At 38.2% G+C, this 27350-nt stretch overlaps 1 protein-coding gene across 1 annotated transcript; it reads right to left on the reverse strand.

Annotated features, from left to right (window-relative positions):
- Positions 1-21001: 21001 nt before the first annotated feature.
- On the reverse strand, positions 21002-23644 carry LOC134817410 (zinc finger MYM-type protein 1-like). The gene has a single exon (XM_063826549.1). It carries the CDS (start codon positions 23642-23644, stop codon positions 21002-21004), a length of 2643 nt encoding a protein of 880 aa, XP_063682619.1.
- Between the last annotated feature and the right edge of the window lie 3706 nt (positions 23645-27350).

Consider the following 27350-nt stretch of genomic DNA (forward strand, 5'->3'; position numbering starts at 1 on the left):
TGCAAAGTTTATTAAATGACAAAAACCTTTTATAATAATTGCATTTATTCGGTTTTGATGGTTAAGATTTCAATAACAGTTTATTAATCTCAATATCATCTCAAGTTCATTTATTCGGTTTTGATGGTTAAGATATCAGTTTATCATATGCATTTAATAATTGACAAATCTATACTTTGTACCTCTATAAATCTGGTAGTGGTAGTGGTTGTTAGCAATCAATAATCATTAATAAACACTTTTAAGGGATTCAGCCATTAACAATAGCCGAATAAACGTATTAAATTTCAATGAAGTACTTCCAAAGTTACATAACGGGGTTATAAGGAAACATTTTATTTACAATCCCCGAAAATGAGTCTACATTCTAGAGGGGCCATCAGTTGAGTAGGGCAAGATTATGAAATATTCAAGGAATTTAGTATTCCGAATACTCAGGCAAGCTCTCACCGGTACCCAGAATTCCGGCTAGTTTAAGTCTAAACTCTAATCCAATCACAATGCTGTCAATTTCTGCTATCTGAATCTCATTGATTGAGCTATTAAGGAGCATGCTCAAGACAATTAATCAGGATGTAGGCAGAATTTGCTGACACATTTGTTGTTGTCAGGGGTTGTATAGATCAAAAAGTGTTCGGTGGAACTAAGTCCCGATGACTTGAAAATGTCACTGTCAGGATTGAGCGATTGATTTTAGAGGGATTTTAGAGGGATTTTGAGGGATTGATTTTACGGAGCACCGCGAAGTCTATGAACGTTCCTCGCAACTTTAATAGTTGTCAGCTGATAATGGATATGAGATTGGTGGCACAAAACGTAAATAATGATGTTGGTTATATAACTCAAACTTTACGATAGAATGTATCTGAGATTTTTTAGGCGGATCATGAACTAAACTGCTGAACTCGCTGCGATGGGTCAGAAGTTTGACGTGAGTTGCTAATTGAGCGACTGATCCAATACCGTTAAATTGTAGCAAGTTTAATGTCTATGAACGTTCCACTCCGTCGTAAAAGTTGTCAAAATATAACGGATATGATGTCGGTGGCACAAATGTTGATTATTGAACTAAAACGTTAATATTTATCTGAAATTGTCTTGACGGCTCTTTAAACTGCAGGACTCTCTGAAGTGATCCAAAAGAGACTGGTGATTACCCATTGATTTAATGGTGAGACGATCTTGACACCTTATCTTGTCTGTGAATGACGAAAGCGTTCCTTTCTTCAAAATTAAATAGTTATCAGAAGATGATAGATATGATTTTGAGAATCCTATCACAAAATTCTTGTCGTTTATCAAAGAAATTCATCTCAATCTGTTCTTTCTAATGACTGCCAATGTCAGTTGGCTGCAGTATCTCTTCATAAAATTGTCGACATGTGTCTGCTCCAATATCAGTTCTTATATGATGACACCCAGAGTATTAATATGTGTTTTAAGACCGGAGCTCGCTTATCGAATTATCTTAAATCTCGGTTGAAGGGGAGGGCATTACGTTTTACTCTGATAAATGTAAGGACTACTTTATCAGGTTTGCTCAGCTGATGTCAGCTTATGTGGAAACGGCCTTTTATATAAACCGAAACTCGGGTTGATTTTGTGTTCTATCACCTTATCATGAAAATGTATTATTCTACAGAAGCTCACAAGGAAAATGGATCTAATCCAAAATTTCGAGTTATTCATAATTTTTGAATTTTGTGTGTTATGGAAAGAGCTATTGGGCTGTTCAGATGCGTCGAAAGAAACCTATGTGAACCTGTTGTGACTATTATATCCTGGTTACCCTGCTATGGGCCGTTGGCTCATGCATGTCTTTACCCATATATATATTATAGGCGGGAGGGGTTTGGAAAAGTTCGTGCTAGTGTAATTTCTAAATAAAAGCTATGTGCTAAGTGCTTTACGGACTACGGATATATGTGAACCATCCCTAACTATAAAATATCATATAAACCCACCACAATAATACTATCAATAAGTATTCGTACCAGAAAACAATTTCCAACTTTAAAGTTGCAGTGAGAAATGATTCAATCGACGTCAGAGTTCAGAAATCAGAATAATCATACTAAAGAATGATGCAGATAAAGGAGTTTTGAGCTTTGAAAGATTAAATAACATATTATGGGCGGAATGCTGCTGTATTGAGATCGGGAGTGATAGGGAAACCTTTTAACATTAAGCTTACTCGAAATCCTAAAATTTACAGAGCAAATTTATGGAAAACATGTATTGTAATGGTGACTCCGACTGCGGTGACTTGCATCAATGTCGCACCAAAAACAATAGTAAGCGTTTAAGAGTGTCAGCAACAAAAAGAATAAAGCAGTAAAAGTTCTCTCAATAATTCAAAATATTTACGTGAAATTGTTTCAGATGTTTGAAATAAAAGCGAGCCAACTCAAGACGACTGGCATGGAATGCTTATCAGTAAAAAAGGGTTGTTTCACCCGAACAGTTCCGACAATAAGTGCGATAATCTCACTAAATGTTAACAGACTGATCCGAACAAATGTGATTACAAAGTATGGGATCAGTTTGAGCGTTTGAAATTAGTCTAAGATTATTAGAAGCCCTTATCGTACCCTAATACCAGGAGTATCTCGGTATCTCAGCGACCACGTGGTTGTATCCTAGCAACCACGTGACTGTATCCTAGCAATCACGTGACTGCTTGTACGTGACCACGTGATTGCTTGTGCGTTCACAATATCGTACCACGTGACCTTTCGCCTGGCTTTGGTTTCTTGATTGACTTCAGCTCATATTAGATATAGAGGGTGTGCCCTGAATTTGGCCGAATCTGCTATTGCACAGCTAATGAACTGCTCTACGATTAAATTTTATCGTAGTAGAGATCTTGCGTAATTCTGCATAATGAACTTTGATGTACTAGCACTCCCTCCTAGAGACCAATTCAGCCGTCTTCCATTGAGTGAACACACCTCAGTGAAATTCGTGTGCCCAAAGTAGATCCCCGTTTTGGTACGTACTACCCCTGATCTAAACCCGGGTAACCGTAGCGTCAGCGACTGCGATACTTTGAAGACCAAATTTGTCACATGAACATCTCGGCAGTGTTTGATTGGTCTAAGCACGTTACCAAACCCCAAAATCTGCTGCTGAGTTGGCTAAGATATTTAATAAGGAAAATCTCTCAACTTTGGCTCGTTTAAATCTCGGTGATTATTTGTCACATCACTATGTTTTGTTTCAAATTTACACGTGAGTAGATCCAATTTTTTGAGCTAAGTTTACCTCAACCTGACTGTTGAGAACATCAATAAACCCGTTTGTCCATGTTAAAGACTAAAGTGATTCATGTGATTCGCCCTCATGTCCACCCTTTTAAGAAAGTACCGCCCTTTTGCCCTACGCCCTCGTGTCCTCCACGATTGTGTCTACCGCCCTTGTGTCCTCCGCCCTCGTGTCCGGTTCCTAGAGGTTGCGAATTCGATCCCCATCAGGGGCAGTTCTCAACATATAATTATAACCAAAAGGAACGACGATCACAAAACCATGACATGTTGCTTAGCAAAAAATGGTACACGGCCTAGGCCTTGGAAACTACAAATAAACTGTTGGTTGCTGTGATGGGCACCTTGTGCAGAAATGCATGAATGTCTTCCTCCTCGCTTACACTTGTGTGAGCTTGGAGAAGCATCATGAGCGAGCGTTTCCAGGTAACTGGCTATCCTGTGAATGGAAGCTTATAGTAGTTTTGGGGATGATAATTAATCACTCTACACTCGACTGTCACGTGACGAAAACGCCGTGATTTCATTGGTTAACCTGATAACGCGCCGCAGATCTCTATAAACACAAATTATTCATCGCGCGTGCAGTAAACTCAAATTAAGTCCTAATTTGCAGAAGGACTTTCGACAAATCTGTTCCAAATGAAAAGTTCGAAAATAGAGTGTTTTAGTGAATAACTTAGAATATATTTTTGATTTTCTCAAGATCTGACAAATAGATTTTCTTTAAACTTTCCAGTTATATGACGGATATTCTGTGAGAGTTTGGGAGAATTTTTATATGTTAAACCTGAGATATGACTTCAAACACAAGAAAATATCTCCAAATTGGCGGTTTCTAGCGGAATGCAGGCACGTATTTCGAGATCCTACTGATAAATTTTCTTTAAACTTTCCAGATAGTTGTATAACTATGAGACGGATATTCTATGCGATTTTGGGCAACCTTATATGTGCCAAACCTGAGATATGACTTCAAACACAAGAAAATATCTCCAAATTGGCGGTTTCTAGCGGAATGCAGGCACATATTTCGAGATCCTACTGATAAATTTTCTTTAAACTTTCTAGATAGTTGTATGGCTATGAGACGGATAATCTGTGTGATTTTGGTCGAGTTTCTATGTGCCGAACTTGAGATATGACTTCAAACACAAGAAAATATCTCCGAATTGGCGGTTTTTAGCGGAACAAAGGCATATATTTGGAGATCTAAATGATAGAATTTTTAAAAACTTTCCAGATAGTTACATGGCTATAGGGGGAGGAGGAGGAGGAAGAAAATTTATCAGTAGGATCTCGAAATATGTGCCTGCGTTCCGCTAGAAACCGCCATTTTGAGATATTTTCTTGTGTTAGAAGTCATATCTCAGGTTTGGCACATAGAAATTCGCCCAAAATCGCACAGAATATCCGTCTCACAGCCATACAACTATTCGGAAAGTTTAAAGAAAATTTATCAGTAGGATCTCGAAATATGTGCCTGCGTTCCGCTAGAAACCGCCATTTTGAGATATTTTCTTGTGTTTGAAGTCATATCTCAGGTTTGGCACGTAGAAATTCGCCCAAAATCGCACAGAATATCTGTCTCATAGCCATACAACTATCTGAAAAAGTTAAAGAAAATTTATCAGTAGGATCTCAAAATAATCGACTTTCGTTAAATATCGTTCCGAAACCGCCAATTTGAGATGTTTTCATGAGTTTGAAGTCATATCTCAAGTTTGGCACATAGAAATTCGCCCAAACTTGCTCAGATTACCTGTCTCATAGCCATACAACTATCTGGAAAATTTAAAGAAAATTTATCAGTAGAATCTCGAAATATGTGCCTGCGTTCCGCTAGAACGCGCCAATTTGCGATATTTTCTTGTGTTTGAAGTCATATCTCAGGTTTGGCACATAGAAATTCGCCCAAAATCGCACAGAATATCCGTCTCACAGCCATACAACTATCTGGAAAGTTTAAAGAAAATTTATCAGTAGGATCTCGAAATATGTGCCTGCGTTCCGCTAGAAACCGCCATTTTGAGATATTTTCTTGTGTTTGAAGTCATATCTCAGGTTTGGCACATAGAAATTCGCCCAAAATCGCACAGAATATCCGTCTCACAGCCATACAACTATTTGGAAAGTTTAAAGAAAATTTATCAGTAGGATCTCGAAATATGTGCCTGCGTTCCGCTAGAAACCGCCATTTTGAGATATTTTCTTGTGTTTGAAGTCATATCTCAGGTTTGGCACATAGAAATTCGCCCAAAATCGCACAGAATATCTGTCTCATAGCCATACAACTATCTGAAAAATTTAAAGAAAATTTATCAGTAGGATCTCAAAATAATCGACTTTCGTTAAATATCGTTCCGAAACCGCCAATTTTAGATGTTTTCATGAGTTTGAAGTCATATCTCAAGTTTGGCACATAGAAATTCGCCCAAACTTGCTCAGATTATCTGTCTCATAGCCATACAATTATCTGGAAAATTTAAAGAAAATGTATCAGTAGAATCTCGAAATATGTGCCTGCGTTCCCCTAGAACGCGCCGATTTGCGATATTTTCTTGTGTTTGAAGTCATATCTCAGGTTTGGCACATAGAAATTCGCCCAAAATCGCACAGAATATCCGTCTCACAGCCATACAACTATCTGGAAAGTTTAAAGAAAATTTATCAGTAGGATCTCGAAATATGTGCCTGCGTTCCGCTAGAAACCGCCATTTTGAGATATTTTCTTGTGTTTGAAGTCATATCTCAGGTTTGGCACATAGAAATTCGCCCAAAATCGCACAGAATATCCGTCTCACAGCCATACAACTATCTGGAAAGTTTAAAGAAAATTTATCAGTAGGATCTCAAGATAATCGACTTTCGTCAAATATTGTTCCGCGGAACATACGGAACAGAAAGTCCAACTCCTAATTTGTTACCGAAATTTGGCAACTATCAACATCATGGCACAATTAAGTCGCATGCCCAGTAAATTGCTAATCAAATGTACGGCACTAATAATACAGTCTACACTTACAGTGTATGAATTCATGAACGAATTTATTAAGGCAGATTGGTAGAACAACGATCGTAAATGATAATTTGTATTAACAGTGGAAAGTGTTCTTAAGGGAGACTGTTGTGCAGCCATGTCGGGAGTTATAAAACACCGAACACGACATTAAAAACACTTTCCAACTACAAAACTTAACCACAAAACCAGCTCTGAGCACTATTTCTAGGTTATGAGACGGCTAATTGATGCCAATTATAAATCCTCAGAGCTCCCAGTACTCTACATTAAAAACACTTTCCAACTACAAAACTTAACCACAAAACCAGCTCTGATCATTACTTCTAGGTTATGAGACGGCTAAATGATGCGAATAACAAATCCTCAGAACAACCACTCTACATTAAAAACACTTTCCAACTACAAAACTTAACCACAAAACCAGCTCTGAGCATTACTTCTAGGTTATGAGACGGCTAAATGATGCGAATAATAAATCCTCAGAACTCCCACTCTACATTAAAAACACTTTCCAACTACAAAACTTAACCACAAACCAGCTCTGATCATTACTTCTAGGTTATGAGACGGCTAAATGATGCGAATAATAAATCCTCAGAACAACCACTCTACATTAAAAACACTTTCCAACTACAAAACTTAACCACAAAACTAGTTCTGATCATTACTTCTAGGTTATGAGACGGCTAAATGATGCGAATATTAAATCCTCAGAACAACCACTCTACATTAAAAACACTTTCCAACTACAAAACTTAACCACAAAACTAGTTCTGATCATTACTTCTAGGTTATGAGACGGCTAAATGATGCGAATAATAAATCCTCAGAGCTCCCAGTACTCTACATTAAAAACACTTTCCAACTACAAAACTTAACCACAAAACTAGTTCTGATCATTACTTCTAGGTTATGAGACGGCTAAATGATGCGAATAATAAATCCTCAGAACAACCACTCTACATTAAAAACACTTTCCAACTACAAAACTTAACCACAAAACCAGCTCTGATCATTATTTCTAGGTTATGAGACGGCTAAATGATGCGAATATTAAATCCTCAGAGCTCCCAGTACTCTACATTAAAAACACTTTCCAACTACAAAACTTAACCACAAAACTAGTTCTGATCATTACTTCTAGGTTATGAGACGGCTAAATGATGCGAATAATAAATCCTCAGAGCTCCCAGTACTCTACATTAAAAACACTTTCCAACTACAAAACTTAACCACAAAACCAGCTCTGATCATTACTTCTAGGTTATGAGACGGCTAAATGATGCGAATAATAAATCCTCAGAACAACCACTCTACATTAAAAACACTTTCCAACTACAAAACTTAACCACAAAACCAGTTCTGATCATTACTTCTAGGTTATGAGACGGCTAAATGATGCGAATATTAAATCCTCAGAACAACCACTCTACATTAAAAACACTTTCCAACTACAAAACTTAACCACAAAACCAGCTCTGATCATTACTTCTAGGTTATGAGACGGCTAAATGATGCGAATATTAAATCCTCAGATCTCCCAGTACTCTACATTAAAAACACTTTCCAACTACAAAACTTAACCACAAACCAGCTCTGATCATTACTTCTAGGTTATGAGACGGCTAAATGATGCGAATAATAAATCCTCAGAACAACCACTCTACATTAAAAACACTTTCCAACTACAAAACTTAACCACAAAACTAGTTCTGATCATTACTTCTAGGTTATGAGACGGCTAAATGATGCGAATATTAAATCCTCAGAACTCCCACTCTACATTAAAAACACTTTCCAACTACAAAACTTAACCACAAAACCAGCTCTGAGCACTATTTCTAGGTTATGAGACGGCTAATTGATGCCAATTATAAATCCTCAGAGCTCCCAGTACTCTACATTAAAAACACTTTCCAACTACAAAACTTAACCACAAAACCAGCTCTGATCATTACTTCTAGGTTATGAGACGGCTAAATGATGCGAATAACAAATCCTCAGAACAACCACTCTACATTAAAAACACTTTCCAACTACAAAACTTAACCACAAACCAGCTCTGATCATTACTTCTAGGTTATGAGACGGCTAAATGATGCGAATAATAAATCCTCAGAACAACCACTCTACATTAAAAACACTTTCCAACTACAAAACTTAACCACAAAACTAGTTCTGATCATTACTTCTAGGTTATGAGACGGCTAAATGATGCGAATATTAAATCCTCAGAACAACCACTCTACATTAAAAACACTTTCCAACTACAAAACTTAACCACAAAACTAGTTCTGATCATTACTTCTAGGTTATGAGACGGCTAAATGATGCGAATAATAAATCCTCAGAGCTCCCAGTACTCTACATTAAAAACACTTTCCAACTACAAAACTTAACCACAAAACTAGTTCTGATCATTACTTCTAGGTTATGAGACGGCTAAATGATGCGAATAATAAATCCTCAGAACAACCACTCTACATTAAAAACACTTTCCAACTACAAAACTTAACCACAAAACCAGCTCTGATCATTATTTCTAGGTTATGAGACGGCTAAATGATGCGAATATTAAATCCTCAGAGCTCCCAGTACTCTACATTAAAAACACTTTCCAACTACAAAACTTAACCACAAAACTAGTTCTGATCATTACTTCTAGGTTATGAGACGGCTAAATGATGCGAATAATAAATCCTCAGAGCTCCCAGTACTCTACATTAAAAACACTTTCCAACTACAAAACTTAACCACAAAACCAGCTCTGATCATTAATTCTAGGTTATGAGACGGCTAAATGATGCGAATAATAAATCCTCAGAACAACCACTCTACATTAAAAACACTTTCCAACTACAAAACTTAACCACAAAACCAGTTCTGATCATTACTTCTAGGTTATGAGACGGCTAAATGATGCGAATATTAAATCCTCAGAACAACCACTCTACATTAAAAACACTTTCCAACTACAAAACTTAACCACAAAACTAGTTCTGATCATTACTTCTAGGTTATGAGACGGCTAAATGATGCGAATATTAAATCCTCAGAGCTCCCAGTACTCTACATTAAAAACACTTTCCAACTACAAAACTTAACCACAAAACCAGTTCTGATCATTACTTCTAGGTTATGAGACGGCTAAATGATGCGAATAATAAATCCTCAGAACAACCACTCTACATTAAAAACACTTTCCAACTACAAAACTTAACCACAAAACCAGCTCTGATCATTACTTCTAGGTTATGAGACGGCTAAATGATGCGAATATTAAATCCTCAGATCTCCCAGTACTCTACATTAAAAACACTTTCCAACTACAAAACTTAACCACAAAACCAGCTCTGATCATTACTTCTAGGTTATGAGACAGCTAAATGATGCGAATAATAAATCCTCAGAACAACCACTCTACATTAAAAACACTTTCCAACTACAAAACTTAACCACAAAACCAGCTCTGATCATTACTTCTAGGTTATGATCAGACGGCTAAATGATGCGAATATTAAATCCTCAGAGCTCCCAGTACTCTACATTAAAAACACTTTCTGCAACTACAAAACTTAACCACAAAACCAGATCTGATCATTACTTCTAGGTTATGAGACGGCTAAATGATGCGAATAATAAATCCTCAGAACAACCACTCTACATTAAAAACACTTTCCAACTACAAAACTTAACCACAAAACTAGTTCCGATCATTACTTCTAGGTTATGAGACGGCTAAATGATGCGAATATTAAATCCTCAGAGCTCCCAGTACTCTACATTAAAAACACTTTCCAACTACAAAACTTAACCACAAAACCAGCTCTGAGCATTACTTCTAGGTTATGAGACGGCTAAATGATGCGAATATTAAATCCTCAGAACTCCCACTCTACATTAAAAACACTTTCCAACTACAAAACTTAACCACAAAACCAGCTCTGATCATTACTTCTAGGTTATGAGACGGCTAAATGATGCGAATATTAAATCCTCAGAACAACCACTCTACATTAAAAACACTTTCCAACTACAAAACTTAACCACAAAACTAGTTCTGATCATTACTTCTAGGTTATGAGACGGCTAAATGATGCGAATAATAAATCCTCAGAGCTCCCAGTACTCTACATTAAAAACACTTTCCAACTACAAAACTTAACCACAAAACCAGTTCTGATCATTACTTCTAGGTTATGAGACAGCTAAATGATGCGAATAATAAATCCTCAGAACAACCACTCTACATTAAAAACACTTTCCAACTTTCCAAAATTCAGTAGAATTTCTGGGCACATATTTGAGATATACATTTTTTGTAGATAAATGTAGATATTTGTAGATTATTGTAATGGATAATTCACGAAAAAAGTCTACAAAAATCTACTTGGCTCCCCCCTATCTGGAAAGTTTAAAGAAATTCTATCAGTTAGATCTTGAGATAATCGACTTTCGTCAAATATCGTACCAAAAACCGCCAATTTGAGATATTTTAATGTGTTTGAAGTCATATCTCAAGTTTGGCACATAGAAATTTGCCCAAACTTGCTCAGATTATCCGTCTTATAGCCATGTAACTATCTGGAAAGTTTAAAGTCAGGGTCCGGATCAGGATCAGGATCAGGATCAGGGTCAGGGTCAGGGTCAGGGTCAGGGTCAGGGTCAGGGTCAGGGTCAGGGTCAGGGTCAGGGTCAGGGTCAAGGTCAGGGTCAGGGTCAGGGTCAGGGTCAGGGTCAGGGTCAGGGTCAGGGTCAGGGTCAGGGTCAGGGTCAGGGTCAGGGTCAGGGTCAGGGTCAGGGTCAGGGTCAGGGTCAGGGTCAGGGTCAGGGTCAGGGTCAGGGTCAGGGTCAGGGTCAGGGTCAGGGTCAGGGTCAGGGTCAGGGTCAGGGTCAGGGTCAGGGTCAGGGTCAGGGTCAGGGTTAATTGTCGCCCACCCATTTTACCATGGAAACATGTAGTTATAAGCTATCTATATATAGTATTATCTATATATAATATTATACATTGCACATCGTTTATTAATTGTAATTAAAGCAACTCATTGAATGTTTTATCTGGCAACAGTTATTATACATAGTGTGCACTGAGTAGGAATGTGAGTATGCATTTTTTGTACTTATTAACGGTGAATCTTAACGTGGGCTAATTTTATTTGGTGATATCAATTATTTCATAGCCAAACTGGGGAAGGTTAAATAAAACAAGTTGTAATTAAATTAAATTAGCTGATAGTAGAAACTTTTCGCAAATAAACTGTGAACAGTGAACAGTGAACACATATAATTTGAGAGAGAATTGATTCGTTCACCGGACACATACATTATACTGTCCAGAGATATTATGGGAGGTTCAAGCTTATTAAAAGATTCTTTGAACTTTTGAAAAGTAGCAAAAATTGAGAAAAATTGATAATCTAGGAGGGGATAGGGAGTTGGTTCAAACATATAAGTAATAAAACATGTTTTATTTTGCAGAATTATACAATATGCATATGTTATCGTCTTCGACTATAAGGGATGATGGGGCGATGACGTGATTATAATTATATATGATAAAGTTCCAGGTGGTGACTAATTGAAGGCGTGTAAGCGTGAGGATGAAGAATCAGCCTTGATGCATGAGCTGGAAGGGTGAACGAGGTAAAAATATGTACATGGTACAATTTCATAGAAACTGAGAACAAAAATCCTTTACATCAGTACAGACCGATATGCTTGCCTTCAATTACAAACCTTGCTTTAAAAATGATATTGTTATTCAAGTTAAAAGCCTTCGAAGTTTTTTAATAAACTATCGCATGATATTGTATATCAATCAAATTGCAACTCTTAAGTTAACTTGTTGTTTAATTGTATTACTGAGTCATAAATGAACACTTGTAGTACGTACCTATATGGCGGTTGATCTGCAACTTGTCCCATGCTGATGAACCTGATAATTAAAATATTTGTTGTAAATATCTATAATATTCACACTAGATTCTAGACGGCAAAGTTCGAATTGCACATTTTGTTAATTTACTAAAGTAACTGGTAAAAACACTTCTATGGAAATAAAACCAGGTTATATAATAAATTTATAGTCTATTAAACTACATCGATAATAGTATATTATATGGATAACAATAATAATAATACCAGAAGGAAGTAACTGAGCTATTAAGGCCAACCTTTGCACACTGACTTTTGGCCCACCCTGTATCATTTTCGGCTGCTCAGGTCAAAATCCGAAAACCTATCATTTTATGCAGCCTAGATTTAATAATGTTAATGATTCAAATAAGAAGCGCAGTGTTTCTAAAGTAAGCAGCATTTTAGACCGTAGACTTTTACAATAGCTGGATCAGCTGGCTTAAGGAAAACAATATATGCTCTTCGCATAAAAAAAACACAATTAAAACGAATGCAAAATTTGTGATTCTACTTCTAGGATCACATATCAAAAATATTTTTAAATAGGACTCAAGCAATCAGGCGTAATCTAAACTAGTTTATTGATACTTGGCTTTGCTTTATATTAAAATCTCAGCATTTTGATCCAGCGAAAAATTCTATTTGTACCTCGACTCATATGTCATACGAAACAGTACACTAGAAAATAAGGCTCAACAATTTTAACTTCTGAAGGCGGCTCTGTATCATTCTACATTCTGACAACAGTCCTTCTATAATGCTATGTCAACAATTTTAAAACCTATTCATTCAACTTATAGGATTTCAAGGTATTACACAAGTGGCAATGATGAATCATGGATGATAATTGATTATTGACGAAAACTCGACAAGCAAGTTTGAAACCCAAAGTAAGAAATCGGGATCAAATATGATTGACACGTAACGCGCGCGTATAACATGTGCTTATCCAATGCGAAACTAAAAGTGGTGAAAATGGAAGAATCGACTGTAGAGTGATTTAGCGCGACCGTAGTTTTGGACTCCGCCCAATTAGTGCTGCTACATTCAACATTCACAAATTTTACCGGGGTAAGCGCAGATAAGAGCTTCAATGCTTTATTTTATAGCGGTCATCCTGACCACCGCCCCCACGAAGAAGAAAAACCTTGATGAGACAGCTCCTGCAAAAATTTGTGAATATTATTGGGATAAAATTAGCTTCAGTCCAATTTTCGGATAACAATATATGGAGTTGAAAATCCGTGAGCAATAAATCAATGTTTGCTTTGACACCTGCAGCAGTGATTTACAATTTACGATTTTGATTGGTCAGATGAAATCTCACCCACGAGGATGGATCAGGTGGGGCACTGTGAATATAGAGAGGGTAAACTTACCCGACTGTGATAAAGTATGATATCGGCTTTTTTAATGCAAACTAAATTTACTGTAAACTAAATTTACAGAATTTGCATGTGAGTGCTGAATAAAACTTGGAGTTGGTGACAACTTCTGTAGTCGTTTTATTGGGGTTGTGCGATCTTAAGATGATGGTAAAGTTTAAAGATGATAAAGAGTTATTAGTGAACCAATGTTCAGTTTGACACCTGAAAGCTGCCGCGGATCAGTTTGATTGGTCGGTTCTGGAAGCTAATTGGGTAATACTAATCGATGTCATTAATCGAAGATAATATGCTTCACCTCCCCAAACCTTCAATCTGTCCGTCAGAATAGAGGTGTGATCACCGTGCGGGTCATGCTTGGCACTGGCAAGCCAGGCGATGCATCCTACTATTATACAGGGATCGGTTCTGATTTGGAGACTAATATGACAGTCTTTATGGGAACGTTCCTTTCACCAAACATCGAGCATTATTAAATCTTGGTCAGACCTGTCAAATGCTTGTAAAATCATTACCATTTTTGGACAGCTATGGGATGGTCTATACATTATTGACTTCATTGACATTCCCATGAAATGAACTTTGATCTAACTTTGAAGAATTTCCATGCTTCCTTGTCTACCATTATCATAGCAATTTCTATAAAACGTTGAGGAACTTGCGATAGTCTGTCGACTCGGACATTTAACAAAGTTAACACCAGACAAGCGTTATCATGGTAACTGACACATTGTGTGTCAACTGCGTGGGTTCAGTATTAGGTATATGAAGGATTGCGGAAATTGATTATTCGGATATATATATATCCGAAAATAATTGTACTTGTAGGTGGCGTCGTCTGTTGACAGTGCTCAATTGGCAAGCCGAGAGCTAGACACAAATAAAAACGACCGGTTGAGTCAAACAAATGTTTCAATCATGCAAAACCCTGATATAGCTAGATACAAATAGTTTTTTGACTCAACCGGTCATTTCTATTTGTATATCCGAAACTATACAGACTGACTGTATGACACGACAAGTTAGTTAAAAAGAAGAACAGAAAACAAAACTAATCATTACATAGAAGCTGTGGGATCGGAGAGCTGTCAGAGAAACTTTATTGTGCAATTTACAAGAGATTCAGCTGATATGTTTTCACTATTCAATGTGATGGACGGGACACATTTTATGATTTACAAGTTCAAATTGCCAGCTTGAAAAGTTTATGCGTTATTATTTTTATACATGAAATTTATTTCGGCCTTCAGCTAGTGTAACGACCTTCAGCTTGCAGCTAGTGTAATGACCTCAATAATTTAATTTTACAAATTTTAAAAACTACTGGGGCAGTGGGCAGTCCCAGCGTGCCGCGTGGGTCCTCCAAACGCCAACAAATGAGTATATTACTTGTCCGCCACACTTTTCACAGAATTTAATCTTTGAAATGAGTCTTTTCCATCAAACGTGATCACATGCAGTGATGGAGCTGTGGTAATTATGTAATATGTATTAAAGTGGTAGCGCAACGTGTTTAAAAATGGTATCATGGTGCATATTGGCATGTGGGCAATTTATTTGCTGCCTTAATGATTTCATAATTGAAAGTCATGATCGATTTAATTAATATTATTATTAGGGATTGGGACTTGGGAGCGGCAGATTGATGAAATCAAAGTTAGAATTACTCGGGCTGCATTATAAAATTGCATTTGCACGTGTGCACTGTGCAGAATTACAACTCATTTTTGATTTTATTACATTGCTCGTTCGTAAAATCAAAATGAACAGCAATCTGCAGTATATAAACCTTGTCATACGTTGTATGACCCGCCGCGCACGAAGTGCGCGGCTCCCCCTGTATCGTCAGAACGATAAAGGGGGTCATAGTCACCATAGTGAAACGACCGTGGGGTTCGCAACGTGATACAATATAAACCCCACCCTAATGGATGATACACACCATTATAAAATTATATTTATAGTTATTGCTTTATAGGTAAAGATTTCCGACATTTGACATTAGAGTGGCTCTCCTGTTCATGAATATTGGTGAATGGTGGGGCAAGAATAAAAGATGAAATTCAAATACATTTATTTGCCACTTGACAGCATCTAGGTCAATCAAAACTAAAAACCACTGTTAGTGTTGCGTGCCAAAATAAATGATTATTAAATACATATTTCATATCCCCCGTCAGTATCAAAATGACTAAAGTAAGTTTAAGTACAACAATTAAAATATAATTTGTAACATTATAGGCATGCTATTCAAATCACACAAAGTCAAACACGCATGTTGAAATTAAACAGCTTGAAGTTGAAGGACTTCGCCGCTTCGACGCGCCGCGCAAACTAGCATTCTTGCTTCTGACGAGATCGTTGCAACGATCTGGAAGTGTCGACATCGTAAATCAATGAAACAGCTTATCCATTTAAGAATAAAATTACCAAGGTTTTATGTTACTGGGCCGCGCTCAGCCTGTCATTCCGCCTAATCTCTATTCCGCCTAATCTCTATTCAAACTATTGTTGTTTACCAACATTAAAGCCTGGGGTCCTCAGGTAAGGTTTTATGACGAAACAAATTAATGAAAAATTCCGGAACTTTGAACTCAAAATCTATAATATACTAAATAAAGTAAGTACAATGTCAATAAGTACAGTAATACTACTTATTGACAATGTATTTAATTTTAAGTACAATAAGTACTTACTGTATTTACGGACTAATAAAGCCGTCAGGCGACTTCATTAACCAAGAGTATATAAATTTTGACTTCATTTTATACTAACTTATAACAGACAAAATATTGACTTTGCATTATTGAATTTTAAAACCTGGAATAAAATAAACACACAAGAGTAAGCCATGAAATACTGAACACTTTTCCTACCTCACTCTGACTCAGTAAGTTGTACAAAATTGTAGACCGAGCCAATGTGCATGTGCAATGGATCTCCAGTTCTATTTCCAAAAGCAAATTTTATAAACGGAGCGATATCCTTTGCTCAGGAACCGACGCGAATTCGCGGTGTAAAATTAAATCATGAAGTCTTAAAATACTCCTACGATTTAGCGTTAAATTGTAAGCGAAAACATTTAATATTGTCAATATTGATCAGAGGCACATATTAGGTGCGGTAAAAAATCGAAATTATGCGGTACCGCACCCGACTACAAAGGTAAAATGTGCGGTAAGGTGCGGTAAATTTTTACCAATTATGCGGCAAATGTGCGGCGATTTTTTCGAAATTTGTGCGGGAATTGTGCGGTTTTCTTTTGCATTTTCTCAAGAGTAATCAGATGATGTGGTGAAGTTACGAATAATAACTGATACACTATAATCGAAGTACGGTAACGACGAGGGTTCCATAACGGCCTGGGTCACGGTCCCGAAAGGGCCTGGGTCACGTGGTAACCGGGTCACGTGGCCTAGGCATGAGTTCCAAAAGGGCCTGATTCACGGTCCCGAAAGGGCCTGGATCAGGGTCCCGAAAGGGCCTGGGTCACGTGGTAACTGGGTCACGTGGCCTAGGTATGAGTTCCAAAAGGGCCTTGGTCACGGTCCCGAAAGAGCCTGGGTCAGGGTCCCGAAAGGGCCTGAGTCACGGTCCTAAAAGGGCCCGACTTTTAACATATTTTGGTTTTTATACTCAAAAATCTTAACGCGAAAATTTCAAAATTATGCGAAATTACGCGGAAAATGCTAGATTATGCGAAAATATGCAGAAAATTACAAAATGTGCGGAAAACAATAAATTATGCGGAAATGTGTGGGAAACGGTAAATTGTGCGATCCCGCACCCATCGCACCTAATATGTGCCTCTGATATTGATTAACGATATTGATTAACGATATAACACGATTAAAAACGATTTGATAAAATGATATAATATATATTGTAAAAGTATAACTCCAAGCCGTACTTGCAATAAAACTATTATTTTTAGTGTTATACTATAAGTATAACTTCTGATATTTGGGTATCGATATCTTTGCTCTGGATTCAAGTGCAAAACGATGTGAATTAGTCGGCTGAATTGCCGGCATTGGAATTAAATTCAGACTAACAATTACTCAACTTCTACTACTTTAAATTCTACGAGGTTAAACGTTCAATTGATCTTTGAGACGAAAATTTCGACGATCATGGCTATAATGAATCAAGTTCATTCATGTAGCTTAATAAAACTAAACAAATATTCCACAAAGACTTCCTAAACGACAAACTTAACCTCGTTCTGCAAAGTCTACCTATAAAATTATATGAGTTATTTATGTAGGCACGCCTTATCTTTGGCTCATCACAGTATACAGATTTAACTATAATTATTAAGAAGGTTATATCGAGGGACCGGCGGCTGTGGTTTTAATAGCCCGATCTAAGTGGGTGATCAAATTCGTGGAAATTATACCACACCTTTTCCTTGACAAATTATCTGTTCGCTAATATTTATATTGAGCTTTGTCTCAAGTTTCTGTCTGTCTATCAGAACGTTTAACTTTAATATTATTCCTAATCCTGTCCCGGAGCTGACTAAGAGGCCTCATTCCATCAGATTTTCACCTCATTAAAGGGTAATCGTACTGTAGTGCGACACGTACTCTAGTGCGACACGTACTCTAGTGCGAAGTCCGACAAAAACACCCTCTGTCGCACTACAGTATGTGTCGCACTACGATCCAGGTAGCGTACTCTAGTGCGACAAAATATCCTGACTTATTTCCAAGTTCTGGTCACATCCTATCCTTTTTATGGATTTATTTTGAAGTGATCTTGCGAATACGATTCGTCGGATCACATCACGTGTTTCGAAGTGATCCACTGATCATAATTCCTTCGGGTCAGTTCAAGCCACGTAGGCAGTGTGTGATCCACTGGGTAACTCGTAAGCAGCATATGATCCTCATTCCTATTACACGCATCGTATATCATCGATTGAGATAATAAGTTCATATGCTTGGGCCATATATATAAGGTCACGATGATTCTACCAAAGCATCGAACAACATCAACATGTCTTCTTCAATCATCTTCATTTCTGGACGCACTACTGGTTCAAGAAACGTTATCCACGACGGATACCGCTACTGCCTGGATAAGAAGCGCGACGACAAGACCTACTGGCGATGCACTGAATTCGCCTTGCATTCGGCTTACTCCCCGGAAATACACAGGCTCATTATGAAGCCCTCTTGGATGAGCTCCTTGCATTTGGAGTCGACCCTCAATCTGTCATGAGTGACACTACAGTCCAAGTAGCGCACTGTAGTGCGACAGTGTCGGCCTTGAAAATTCTCTGTCGCACTAGGGTACGTGTCGCACTACGATCCAGGTAGCGTACTCTAGTGCGACAGTGTCGATCTTGGAGGTTTCGCACTAGGGTACGTGTCGCACTACAGTACGTGTCGCACTACAGTACGTGTCGCACTACAGTACGTGAACCTCATTAAAGACCCACTGATGTTCAAAGCAAAACTATTAGCATTTCTTAAACAGTTTCCAGATAACCCATCGGTGAGCAATTACAGCTGCCCTAATGAAAATTCTTTGCTGGACTGGAGTATGAATAACAAAGTAATTAAGTATCCAAAAGTAATCCATTTTTCAGTGAACATGAAATTCTCACTGTGCATGGTCTTATCGTTTACAACTCAATTATCTTGATGCATAAAGTTAAAAACATGCCACAATTACAGGCACGTAGCCAGGATTTTTCTTTGGGGGGGGGGGGGGGGCTGTTGGCGAGCGAAGCGAGCCGACGTGTCGAGTCCAGCTGCGCAGTGAGCGAAGCGAGCAAGCTGTGGCAGGGGTCTGGGGGCGCAGCCCCCAGCGGGGTCCAGGGGCGGAGCCCCTTGGCGGGGGCTAGGGGGGCGCAGCCCCCCGGAAAATTTTTTGCAAAACAGGGTGTTTTAGACAACATTTGGCATTAAAGAAATTTGTAGGACATCAATAAACTGGGATTGAAAAGAATCAAGTTCTCACGTAAATTTGGTAACTCCACAACAGCAATCTGCATTCTCCAATCAGAATTTACGACTTACTCAGGGCTCAGGCCTCATCGTCTTCAGATTTTTACATTTCCTACGGTCTAGGGGACAAGAATGATTTAAGAAATATAAATTTAGCGATTAAGAAATAAGAATAACCAGGTTTTGCAATCAACAGATTCTTACTGCAAAGTATGAAAGAATCAAGAAAGATATGATTGAAATTTGAGGCACAGTTTTAAACTATGTTTACTGTACTTTGTACTATTTGGCATTTGCATGTAGAAACAAGAAAGGAGCCCGAATCTATAATAGGAAATATTATGTTTGAAAATATATTATAGTTATAGTAAATAATGAATAAATTAGTAAATAGTAATAGGTTTGAAAATGTATGATAGTCATAGTCAATAAATTAATAATTGTTAAAAACACTGAACATCAATTGTCAATGCAGATTATGGAAAGCATTAAGCAACCATTAACAAAGTAAACAACGATGAAAAATTTAACAACGTTTCTCTAATACAAAATACAAATGTCTTATGATAAATGAGGTAGGTATCAGTTCAGGGAAAAAATGCTCGTTTAAATTTTAAACAATTAACAAACATGAAACAACACGAGCTGAATTTGGCTAAAACAAGAATAACTTAACATTCAAAGTTCAAACAACAATCTTATTAAGATTAAAGATATCAGATACATATTTCTTGCTAGTTGCAACAACTTCATTAAAAATTAAAAGGACCAATATGGTCTAAGGTCTGTCACTTAAACAATGAACTCATAATAATGATTTAAAAAACAAGTCTCCTTGAGGATGTCTTGATGAATCTTTGGGCGATTTCTTCTGCAGTGGGAAGAATTTCTCTGTGGCTCATGATGAGGACGAGATTCTCCATTCGGTTGCCCATATCCACATAATTAAAAATTTCCTCCCAAACCCATTTTCAGACCCTTCTGTGGCCCGCTCGCTTCGCTCGCAGCGGCTAAGTTACTTTTCCAACAGGGGCGTGTGCAGGATTTTTAGAAGGGGTGGGCGAGGAGTCGGCGCGAAGCGCCGGCTCCGAGGCTACTGCGGCAGGGGCTCGGGGGCGCAGCCCCCGGAAAATTTTAACTGGATTATATGCTAAACCAATAGGATATCAATACAGAAGGTTCAAAACAGTTGATTAGACACTTGGTTATTAGTAATATTTTAAGAGGGCAGGGGGCGCAGCATCCGGAAAATTTTTAACTGGATTATATGATAGACCAATAGGATATCAATAGAGAAGGTTCAAAGTAGTTGATTAGACACTCGGTAATATTTTGGATTCAAAACATTGGACAAATTAAAATTAAAGGTGGCACGAATTTTAAGTCATTTAGAGAGGAAAAATTTCCTCTCGATACCCAATGATTGAACTGCTCTTTGCGGACTGCAATTTTCAGTCGCTAACCAAGAAATTTCCTCTCAGATGCCAAAAATTTCCTCATTCTTCCCAAATTTCCTCCCAGATATCTGGTGGGTTTGCCAACTTTGTGGATATGGGTTCGGTTGACAGTCATGGTAGCTCTTATAGCTGTTTTAGTTCTTTCGACCTTGGAGAACGTCCTCTCAGGCTCTGCCGTCGAAACTGGCAAGGTAGCAAGATACTTCAGTAGATGTGATACTGAAGGGTACAGCTTAGCACTATTCAGTGCAGATAATGCTGTTCTTGGTCTGTCACTCTTGCTCAGAGGCTGCCAGTGAAGCAGCCACCTATTGACCTCCCGCTCTAGTAAAATGGAACCAACATCCAAAAAATCCTCGAAATGTTCCACAAGTTTTCCTGTTACCTCCGCTGACTGGTCAGGTTCTGGTGCTTTTGCAGGGATTAACTGCTCAAGGGCTGCCACATTCTGTTTCTCCTCCCCAAAGCGGGCATTCATATCTTGTATGACATTCCCGACAGCTCCAACCCAAACCTTATGATAATGTTCTTCTGGATCTGACGTCTTAGTGTACTGGTTTATTGCAATTCTTGATCTTGGCCCTGGTACCTTAATCTCAACACCCATACGTTCTCCAAGCAATACCACCTCCTCGTACATGCGTTTCCAGTGATGTGGCTCTTTCATATCTGCCAACTGTTTTTTCACAAGTTTTGTTTGCTCCATGCATCCACTCATGTCTATCTGTTTATCCTGAATCATTGTCGTCAGGGGGAGAAGCAGTCCTGTCAGATTCTCCAACATCACAAGGCTAACAAAGAAGTTAGCCTTGTCTATCGCACATTGGAGATTAAAGGCACCAGACCTAGTTTCTGGACTACTCCAGGAGGTCATGTCGGTCAGGGCATCAAAAACATACGGCAGGAGGTTCCTCAAAACTTGTACTGCTTTGTGACGCTCTAGGAATCGGGTTGTACAGAGAGAGGTCAGTTTATCCTTTGATATCCGGGAATCTTCTGCTCTTCGGATAACTGTCTTCAGATGTTCCACTCTTTTTGCGGAACGATTGAAGAATTGTGTTATTTTTTTGATCAGAGCGTGGGCTTTGTTGATAAACACATCTTTTATGGCACTCCCAGCACTAAGATTCATCTGGTGCATCATACAGTGCTGGAATTCTGCTTTGGGAGCCCTTTTTTTGAACTCCGCGGCAACACCAACACGCTCACTGCTCATGTTTGATGCCCCATCATATCCCTGGCCAATACACAAGTTCAGGTCCAGTTTTAGTTTTTCCACAACATCAACCAGGACTCTAGCAATGTTCACACCTGACATCACCAGTTCGTCTTCACCGACGTCATTCAAACCAAGTACCATCCTGATCATATCCAACAAATCAACTATAGCGATGGGATCTTCCCTCAATATATAATCTCCAGTATTTTCATTCTGCTCCAAGTAACGGATGCAGATAGCTGTCAGTTCCTTCTTTGATCTGTCCGTAGTATCATCAGCAAGGATTGTCCAGAACTCAGCCTTGCGTACCTTTTCTACAATCCTTTCAATTACCATAGTCTTGACGAGATTTACTATCTCATTCTGGATGTCGGCAGACATGAGTGTTGCAGTTTTAGGTGCAGACAAACAGTGTTTCTTGAGAGCTTCATCACCAGCCCTGATTCTCATTCTAAGGGACGCCCGAAAATTCCCATCATTTGTAGACGGTTCATCTCCTGTACTGTTAACGACCCCTACTTCACCTGTGTTTCCCCTGAGGGCGATATTTTGTCTGGCGTGAAACAACACTGTGTCGACAATAGACACAAGTGCTTTTCGATTGCACTCAGCTTGGATTGCTCTGGACGTGTTGATAGTGTTTCTGATGTCTTCTTTTTTACCCTCAATTACATTTATGTAATTTTCCATAAGATTCATGGATGTCAAATGGAAATCCTTTTCCATGTGGGAGTCCAATAAGCCAGACTTTCCTTTCAGGTCATGGAACTTAATCAGCGGTTTGGTGACCAGAGTGGTGAGCTTCTGCCCTCTGCCCTTTCCACGACCCTTACCAGGTGCATGAGCTTGAGAACCAAAAAGGACACAGGGTTTGCAATAAACAGCGCTTTGTTTCTTCGATACACAGAGCCAGTCTTTGTAAATTGGATCTTGGACATGGCTTATTAGAAGCCTCCTTGTGCTCTTTCCATGCCGAGAGGTGGGAAGTTCGCTTTGTGAGGTGGGGGTCCAACAGTTCAAAAACCTCTCAAGGTCTTTATCATCGAAGGTTTCTTTCCCAACGGCATCAGCAATATCTGCTTTGCACTCTGCATGATCAATCGGTACGTTTCTGACGTCAGGCTCAATAATTGTGTCAACAGGTTCTACAGGATCGACAGGGTCTACATGATCATCAGGATCGAATGGATCAACAAGGTCGACTAGATCAACAAGATCGACTGGATCAACAGGATCGACTGGAACACAAAGATCGACTGGATCAACAAGATCGACTGGATCAACAAGATCGACTGGATCAACAAGATCGACTGGATCAACAGGATCGAATGGATCAACAAGATCGATATCCTCGGGCTCTTGTTCAGGGTTTTCGTCCTCTAAACGAGCTTTCTTGGGCTTGAAAAATGCCCTCAGAGTGGACATTACTAGCCTGGGAAGCAGAAAATTTGATAATTTAAAATCGATATATTGTTAAGTGCAGACTGCATTTGACAGTTATTAAAACAACGAAATACAAAAAGCAGAATCATGAACAAAAATCAGAAGCCTTTTTTAAATTGATACGTATTGAATTTTATTATACTATATATAATAGGTAGTAGAGAACAGACAGAGCAAATACAAGATGTGTACACACGCCGACTGCCGAGCGGGTGTAAGAACTAAGTATATTAGCTTAATGTACTGATGTGGCATGTGCAAGTGTGCGCGACTCCGTCTCGCACGTGTGGTAACCTGATATAATAATATTCCGCCAAATATGAAACAGCAGACAGCTAGACGTGTACACTGTACTGTGTATTGACTATTTATAGAAGTATTCTAGAATTTTCGCTTGGATGTTATGACAGATATTTACTAATCCACAGTTCAAATCTTTGACTGACTGCAGTCATAAACACAGCCCAGTTACCAGGCGACCATGCAGGGGACTAGGGGGCTTATTTTTTCTGAAGTTCAATTTTTTCCGGGGGGGGGGGGGGGGGGGGGGGGGGGGGGGGCTGCCGCCCCCCTAGCCCCCCCCCCTGGCTACGTGCCTGCACAATTAGTCCCCAAAAACATCTCTCAAGCTTTTCCCGCCGACATACCTACAAAACTTTCTGATCACACGTCAGCCTGCTCCTGGCTCCAGTTATACGGGAAAAGACACTTTCAAAACAGTATTTACTACAAGGGACCACTGCTCTCTGTCTTCGCAGACAAAGCAGACGTTACTACACTTCCGACATTATTTTCGATAAATCTGTTCAAGACTAGTGCCAAGAAAATGCTACTTAATCTTCAAAGTGATGGTGATGTTAACGAGTGGCAACCATTCCTACTGCACAATGTTCCATTGTTCCTGGCCTAAGACAGTCTAGACCTCTTAACCTATAGGATCGATATTATGGATGGGTAATATCATGTGTAGCGTGAAGCGTCGTGTTTTTAAATCTGTAGTTCATAGTACTTCATGATCACAGTGTACTTTTTGATAACAGTGTGCAGTGCCCTTTCCAGAGGGTTTGTTTTAAAAAGAATTCTTTAACATTACTATTTTATATCTATTACTGTTTGTATTATAATTTTGAGTAAACATTAATCGAGTAAACCGCTCGATTCCCAATCAGTAATTAAGAGGCCTCATTCAGGACGCAGGTCAGCAATTTGAAATACTATAATACTATTGTACTATGTGTAGTTCAGTACGATGATGTGTTCCCAACGAAGCGGAGCAATAGTGTTACTGTTATCAGGTAACCTCATTAAGTGAAAAATACATGGTACTCGGTGTTTAAACCATTACTACTACTAGAAGTAACAACCACGCGGTTAGTAGATACCATTTCAAATCAGTAAAAATAGGTAGTAATCATTACATTCAGCTTCATAACTACCTTATCGGACATAATTATCACGGACAAGTTTTTCACGGACACAATTATTCACCCTCATGACGCCCAAAAATTTTCAAGAAATTGTGAAACTTTCTTGTGATTTTTACGATATTTCTATGTTGAAACTATGGCCCAAACAGTGGCACAAGTAATAATTTGCCACCTGCTAGAGAACTAAGAGAAGCAGAGGATGACAAAATTGATATCAACATCGTTATAATATCTTCGGATGAAGATGAGCCTAAAAATCTCATCAATCCTTCGAGTTTCGATTTTCATTTCGAATTCGATTAGTTCGATTCTTAACAATTTGGCGGACAAAAACGCCAAATCCCGGCCGAGCTCTGATACTAATAAGCTAATATAATAATCGGCTACACACAAATCATTATCTACACATATGTAGGGACACATACAACACACTAAAATTGATGGAAATAATTACCGGAATTTATTATTCACGGACCTTAATAATGCCACAGACATTATTTTCACGGAAATAATTATTCACGCTAAGGTCTTCAGCGTGAAACTGAAAGTAATGTCCGTGATAAATATGACCGCTAAGGTATAAAGCGATCCCCACAACTTTGTACTTACGAGTACGATAATTAACGTCTGCTGGGATTGGCGAGGATTTCAATACGTAGGACTAGGATTGCGGAGGCATTTGGTAATACTAATATAGTACGTGGTAATTAAATAGTTGTAAGATAATTACATTTTGATTTTCTTTCATATTATAAGTATATATGAGGACAGTGATTTGTGTTTATAAGATTTTGAATGGATATAATTATAAACATTTGAATATAAACTTTAAAATCAAGGCAGTCACAAAAGTCTGATTTCGGTAATATTTATATACGAGACAAAAATAATAAGCAGAATAAATAGGCAGAATCGAGCTGACGACAAACTTTATCTCACTCTCATGTTGGTAAACTGACTTAACATTAATTGCCGTGCTAATATAATATAACCGACAACCTTTAACCGACACCAGCCACCCCATCATATAAATATATACATCCGACAGGTTGGGGAACAATCCTCGTGACAAATTAAAAGCCCTCGAGGACCATTTTAGCACTTAAATATTATCTGAGGAACAAGGAACACTCAAAGTCAAGTTTAATCTCGCGTTCTGGCTCTCGTGACTGGTGACTGGGGGTATTGAACAATATCCCGCCAATGATAGACGGTCACAAATACGTGCGATATTCATAAAACTCCGCTGACGAATGAGATATATTGGTTATATCGGTCATATTTCCAATCTTATACTGCTTATATGGCCCTCCAGTGTGCTCCCATGACCAACATTATAGATTGCCAATAAAATGAAACAATTCCATACGTTACAGAAACATTAGCACGGCTTTCCGCAAAAACAGTGAGAGATAAACCATTGAAACGTTTTTGGCTGGGTAGAATGCTTCTATGGCGTTTTGACCAGTATGATGAAATACAAAATTGGCCACAAAATCACAAAATAAATAAATATTATTAACAGACATGTTGCTAATTATAGCAATATATGACTATATCATATATTGAGTATATTATGTTAATATATGACTTTAACATAATATTAGTAAATAAGTTAGCTGGGTAGACTGTTTAATGAGATCAAAATCAAAATTTCCTTCGTAAGTTGGAACTCGAAGTATGCAGCACGTGTTAACTGTTAAACTGCAAGAAACACGGTAGATTTCAAGATAGCCCGAACTCTGAGTTTTAGTTTAGTAATAACGCTAGTATTTAACAAGTATTTATTTAATAATGTCAAGATACCCCGAGTAAGTCATGATCACTCCATCAAATTCTAATATTCGCCGGCACTTTTCTGCAGCATATGAAACTATTTAACTTGATGCAGCGAATATTATGTGCAGTATGATAACTTAAACATGATCTGAAGCTTCATCAGCTCCTGCATGTATATTGAGTTATATTATCGATGATATCCGTTTAAATTGATATCGATATTCAATGACGAAGATACTACTGTAACTTGTGTATAAGACTCATGGTTTCAGTTTTAATTATTCTTCCATAACAGACTCAAATTATAATGTGCCTTATAACTATACTGTTTTGACAATGGATGTTTTCGAATTGGGTATGGAAATTAGGCCATATACTACCTTAATGAACCATACCGCATAGTGCATAAATTCATATACATATTATTCAATTCCTGTTTAATTCAGTTGTTCATGTTGTGCAAAACAATAAAAATCAAGTAA

This window comes from Bolinopsis microptera, chromosome 6 (genome assembly GCF_026151205.1).
Source record: "Bolinopsis microptera isolate Bmic1 chromosome 6, MBARI_Bmic_1.0, whole genome shotgun sequence".
Classification (NCBI taxonomy): domain Eukaryota; kingdom Metazoa; phylum Ctenophora; class Tentaculata; order Lobata; family Bolinopsidae; genus Bolinopsis; species Bolinopsis microptera.

Excerpts from the sequence above, each read along its gene's own strand:
- LOC134817410 (XM_063826549.1), bottom strand. The coding sequence starts at position 23,644 with ATGTCCACTCTGAGGGCATTTTTCAAGCCCAAGAAAGCTCGTTTAGAG.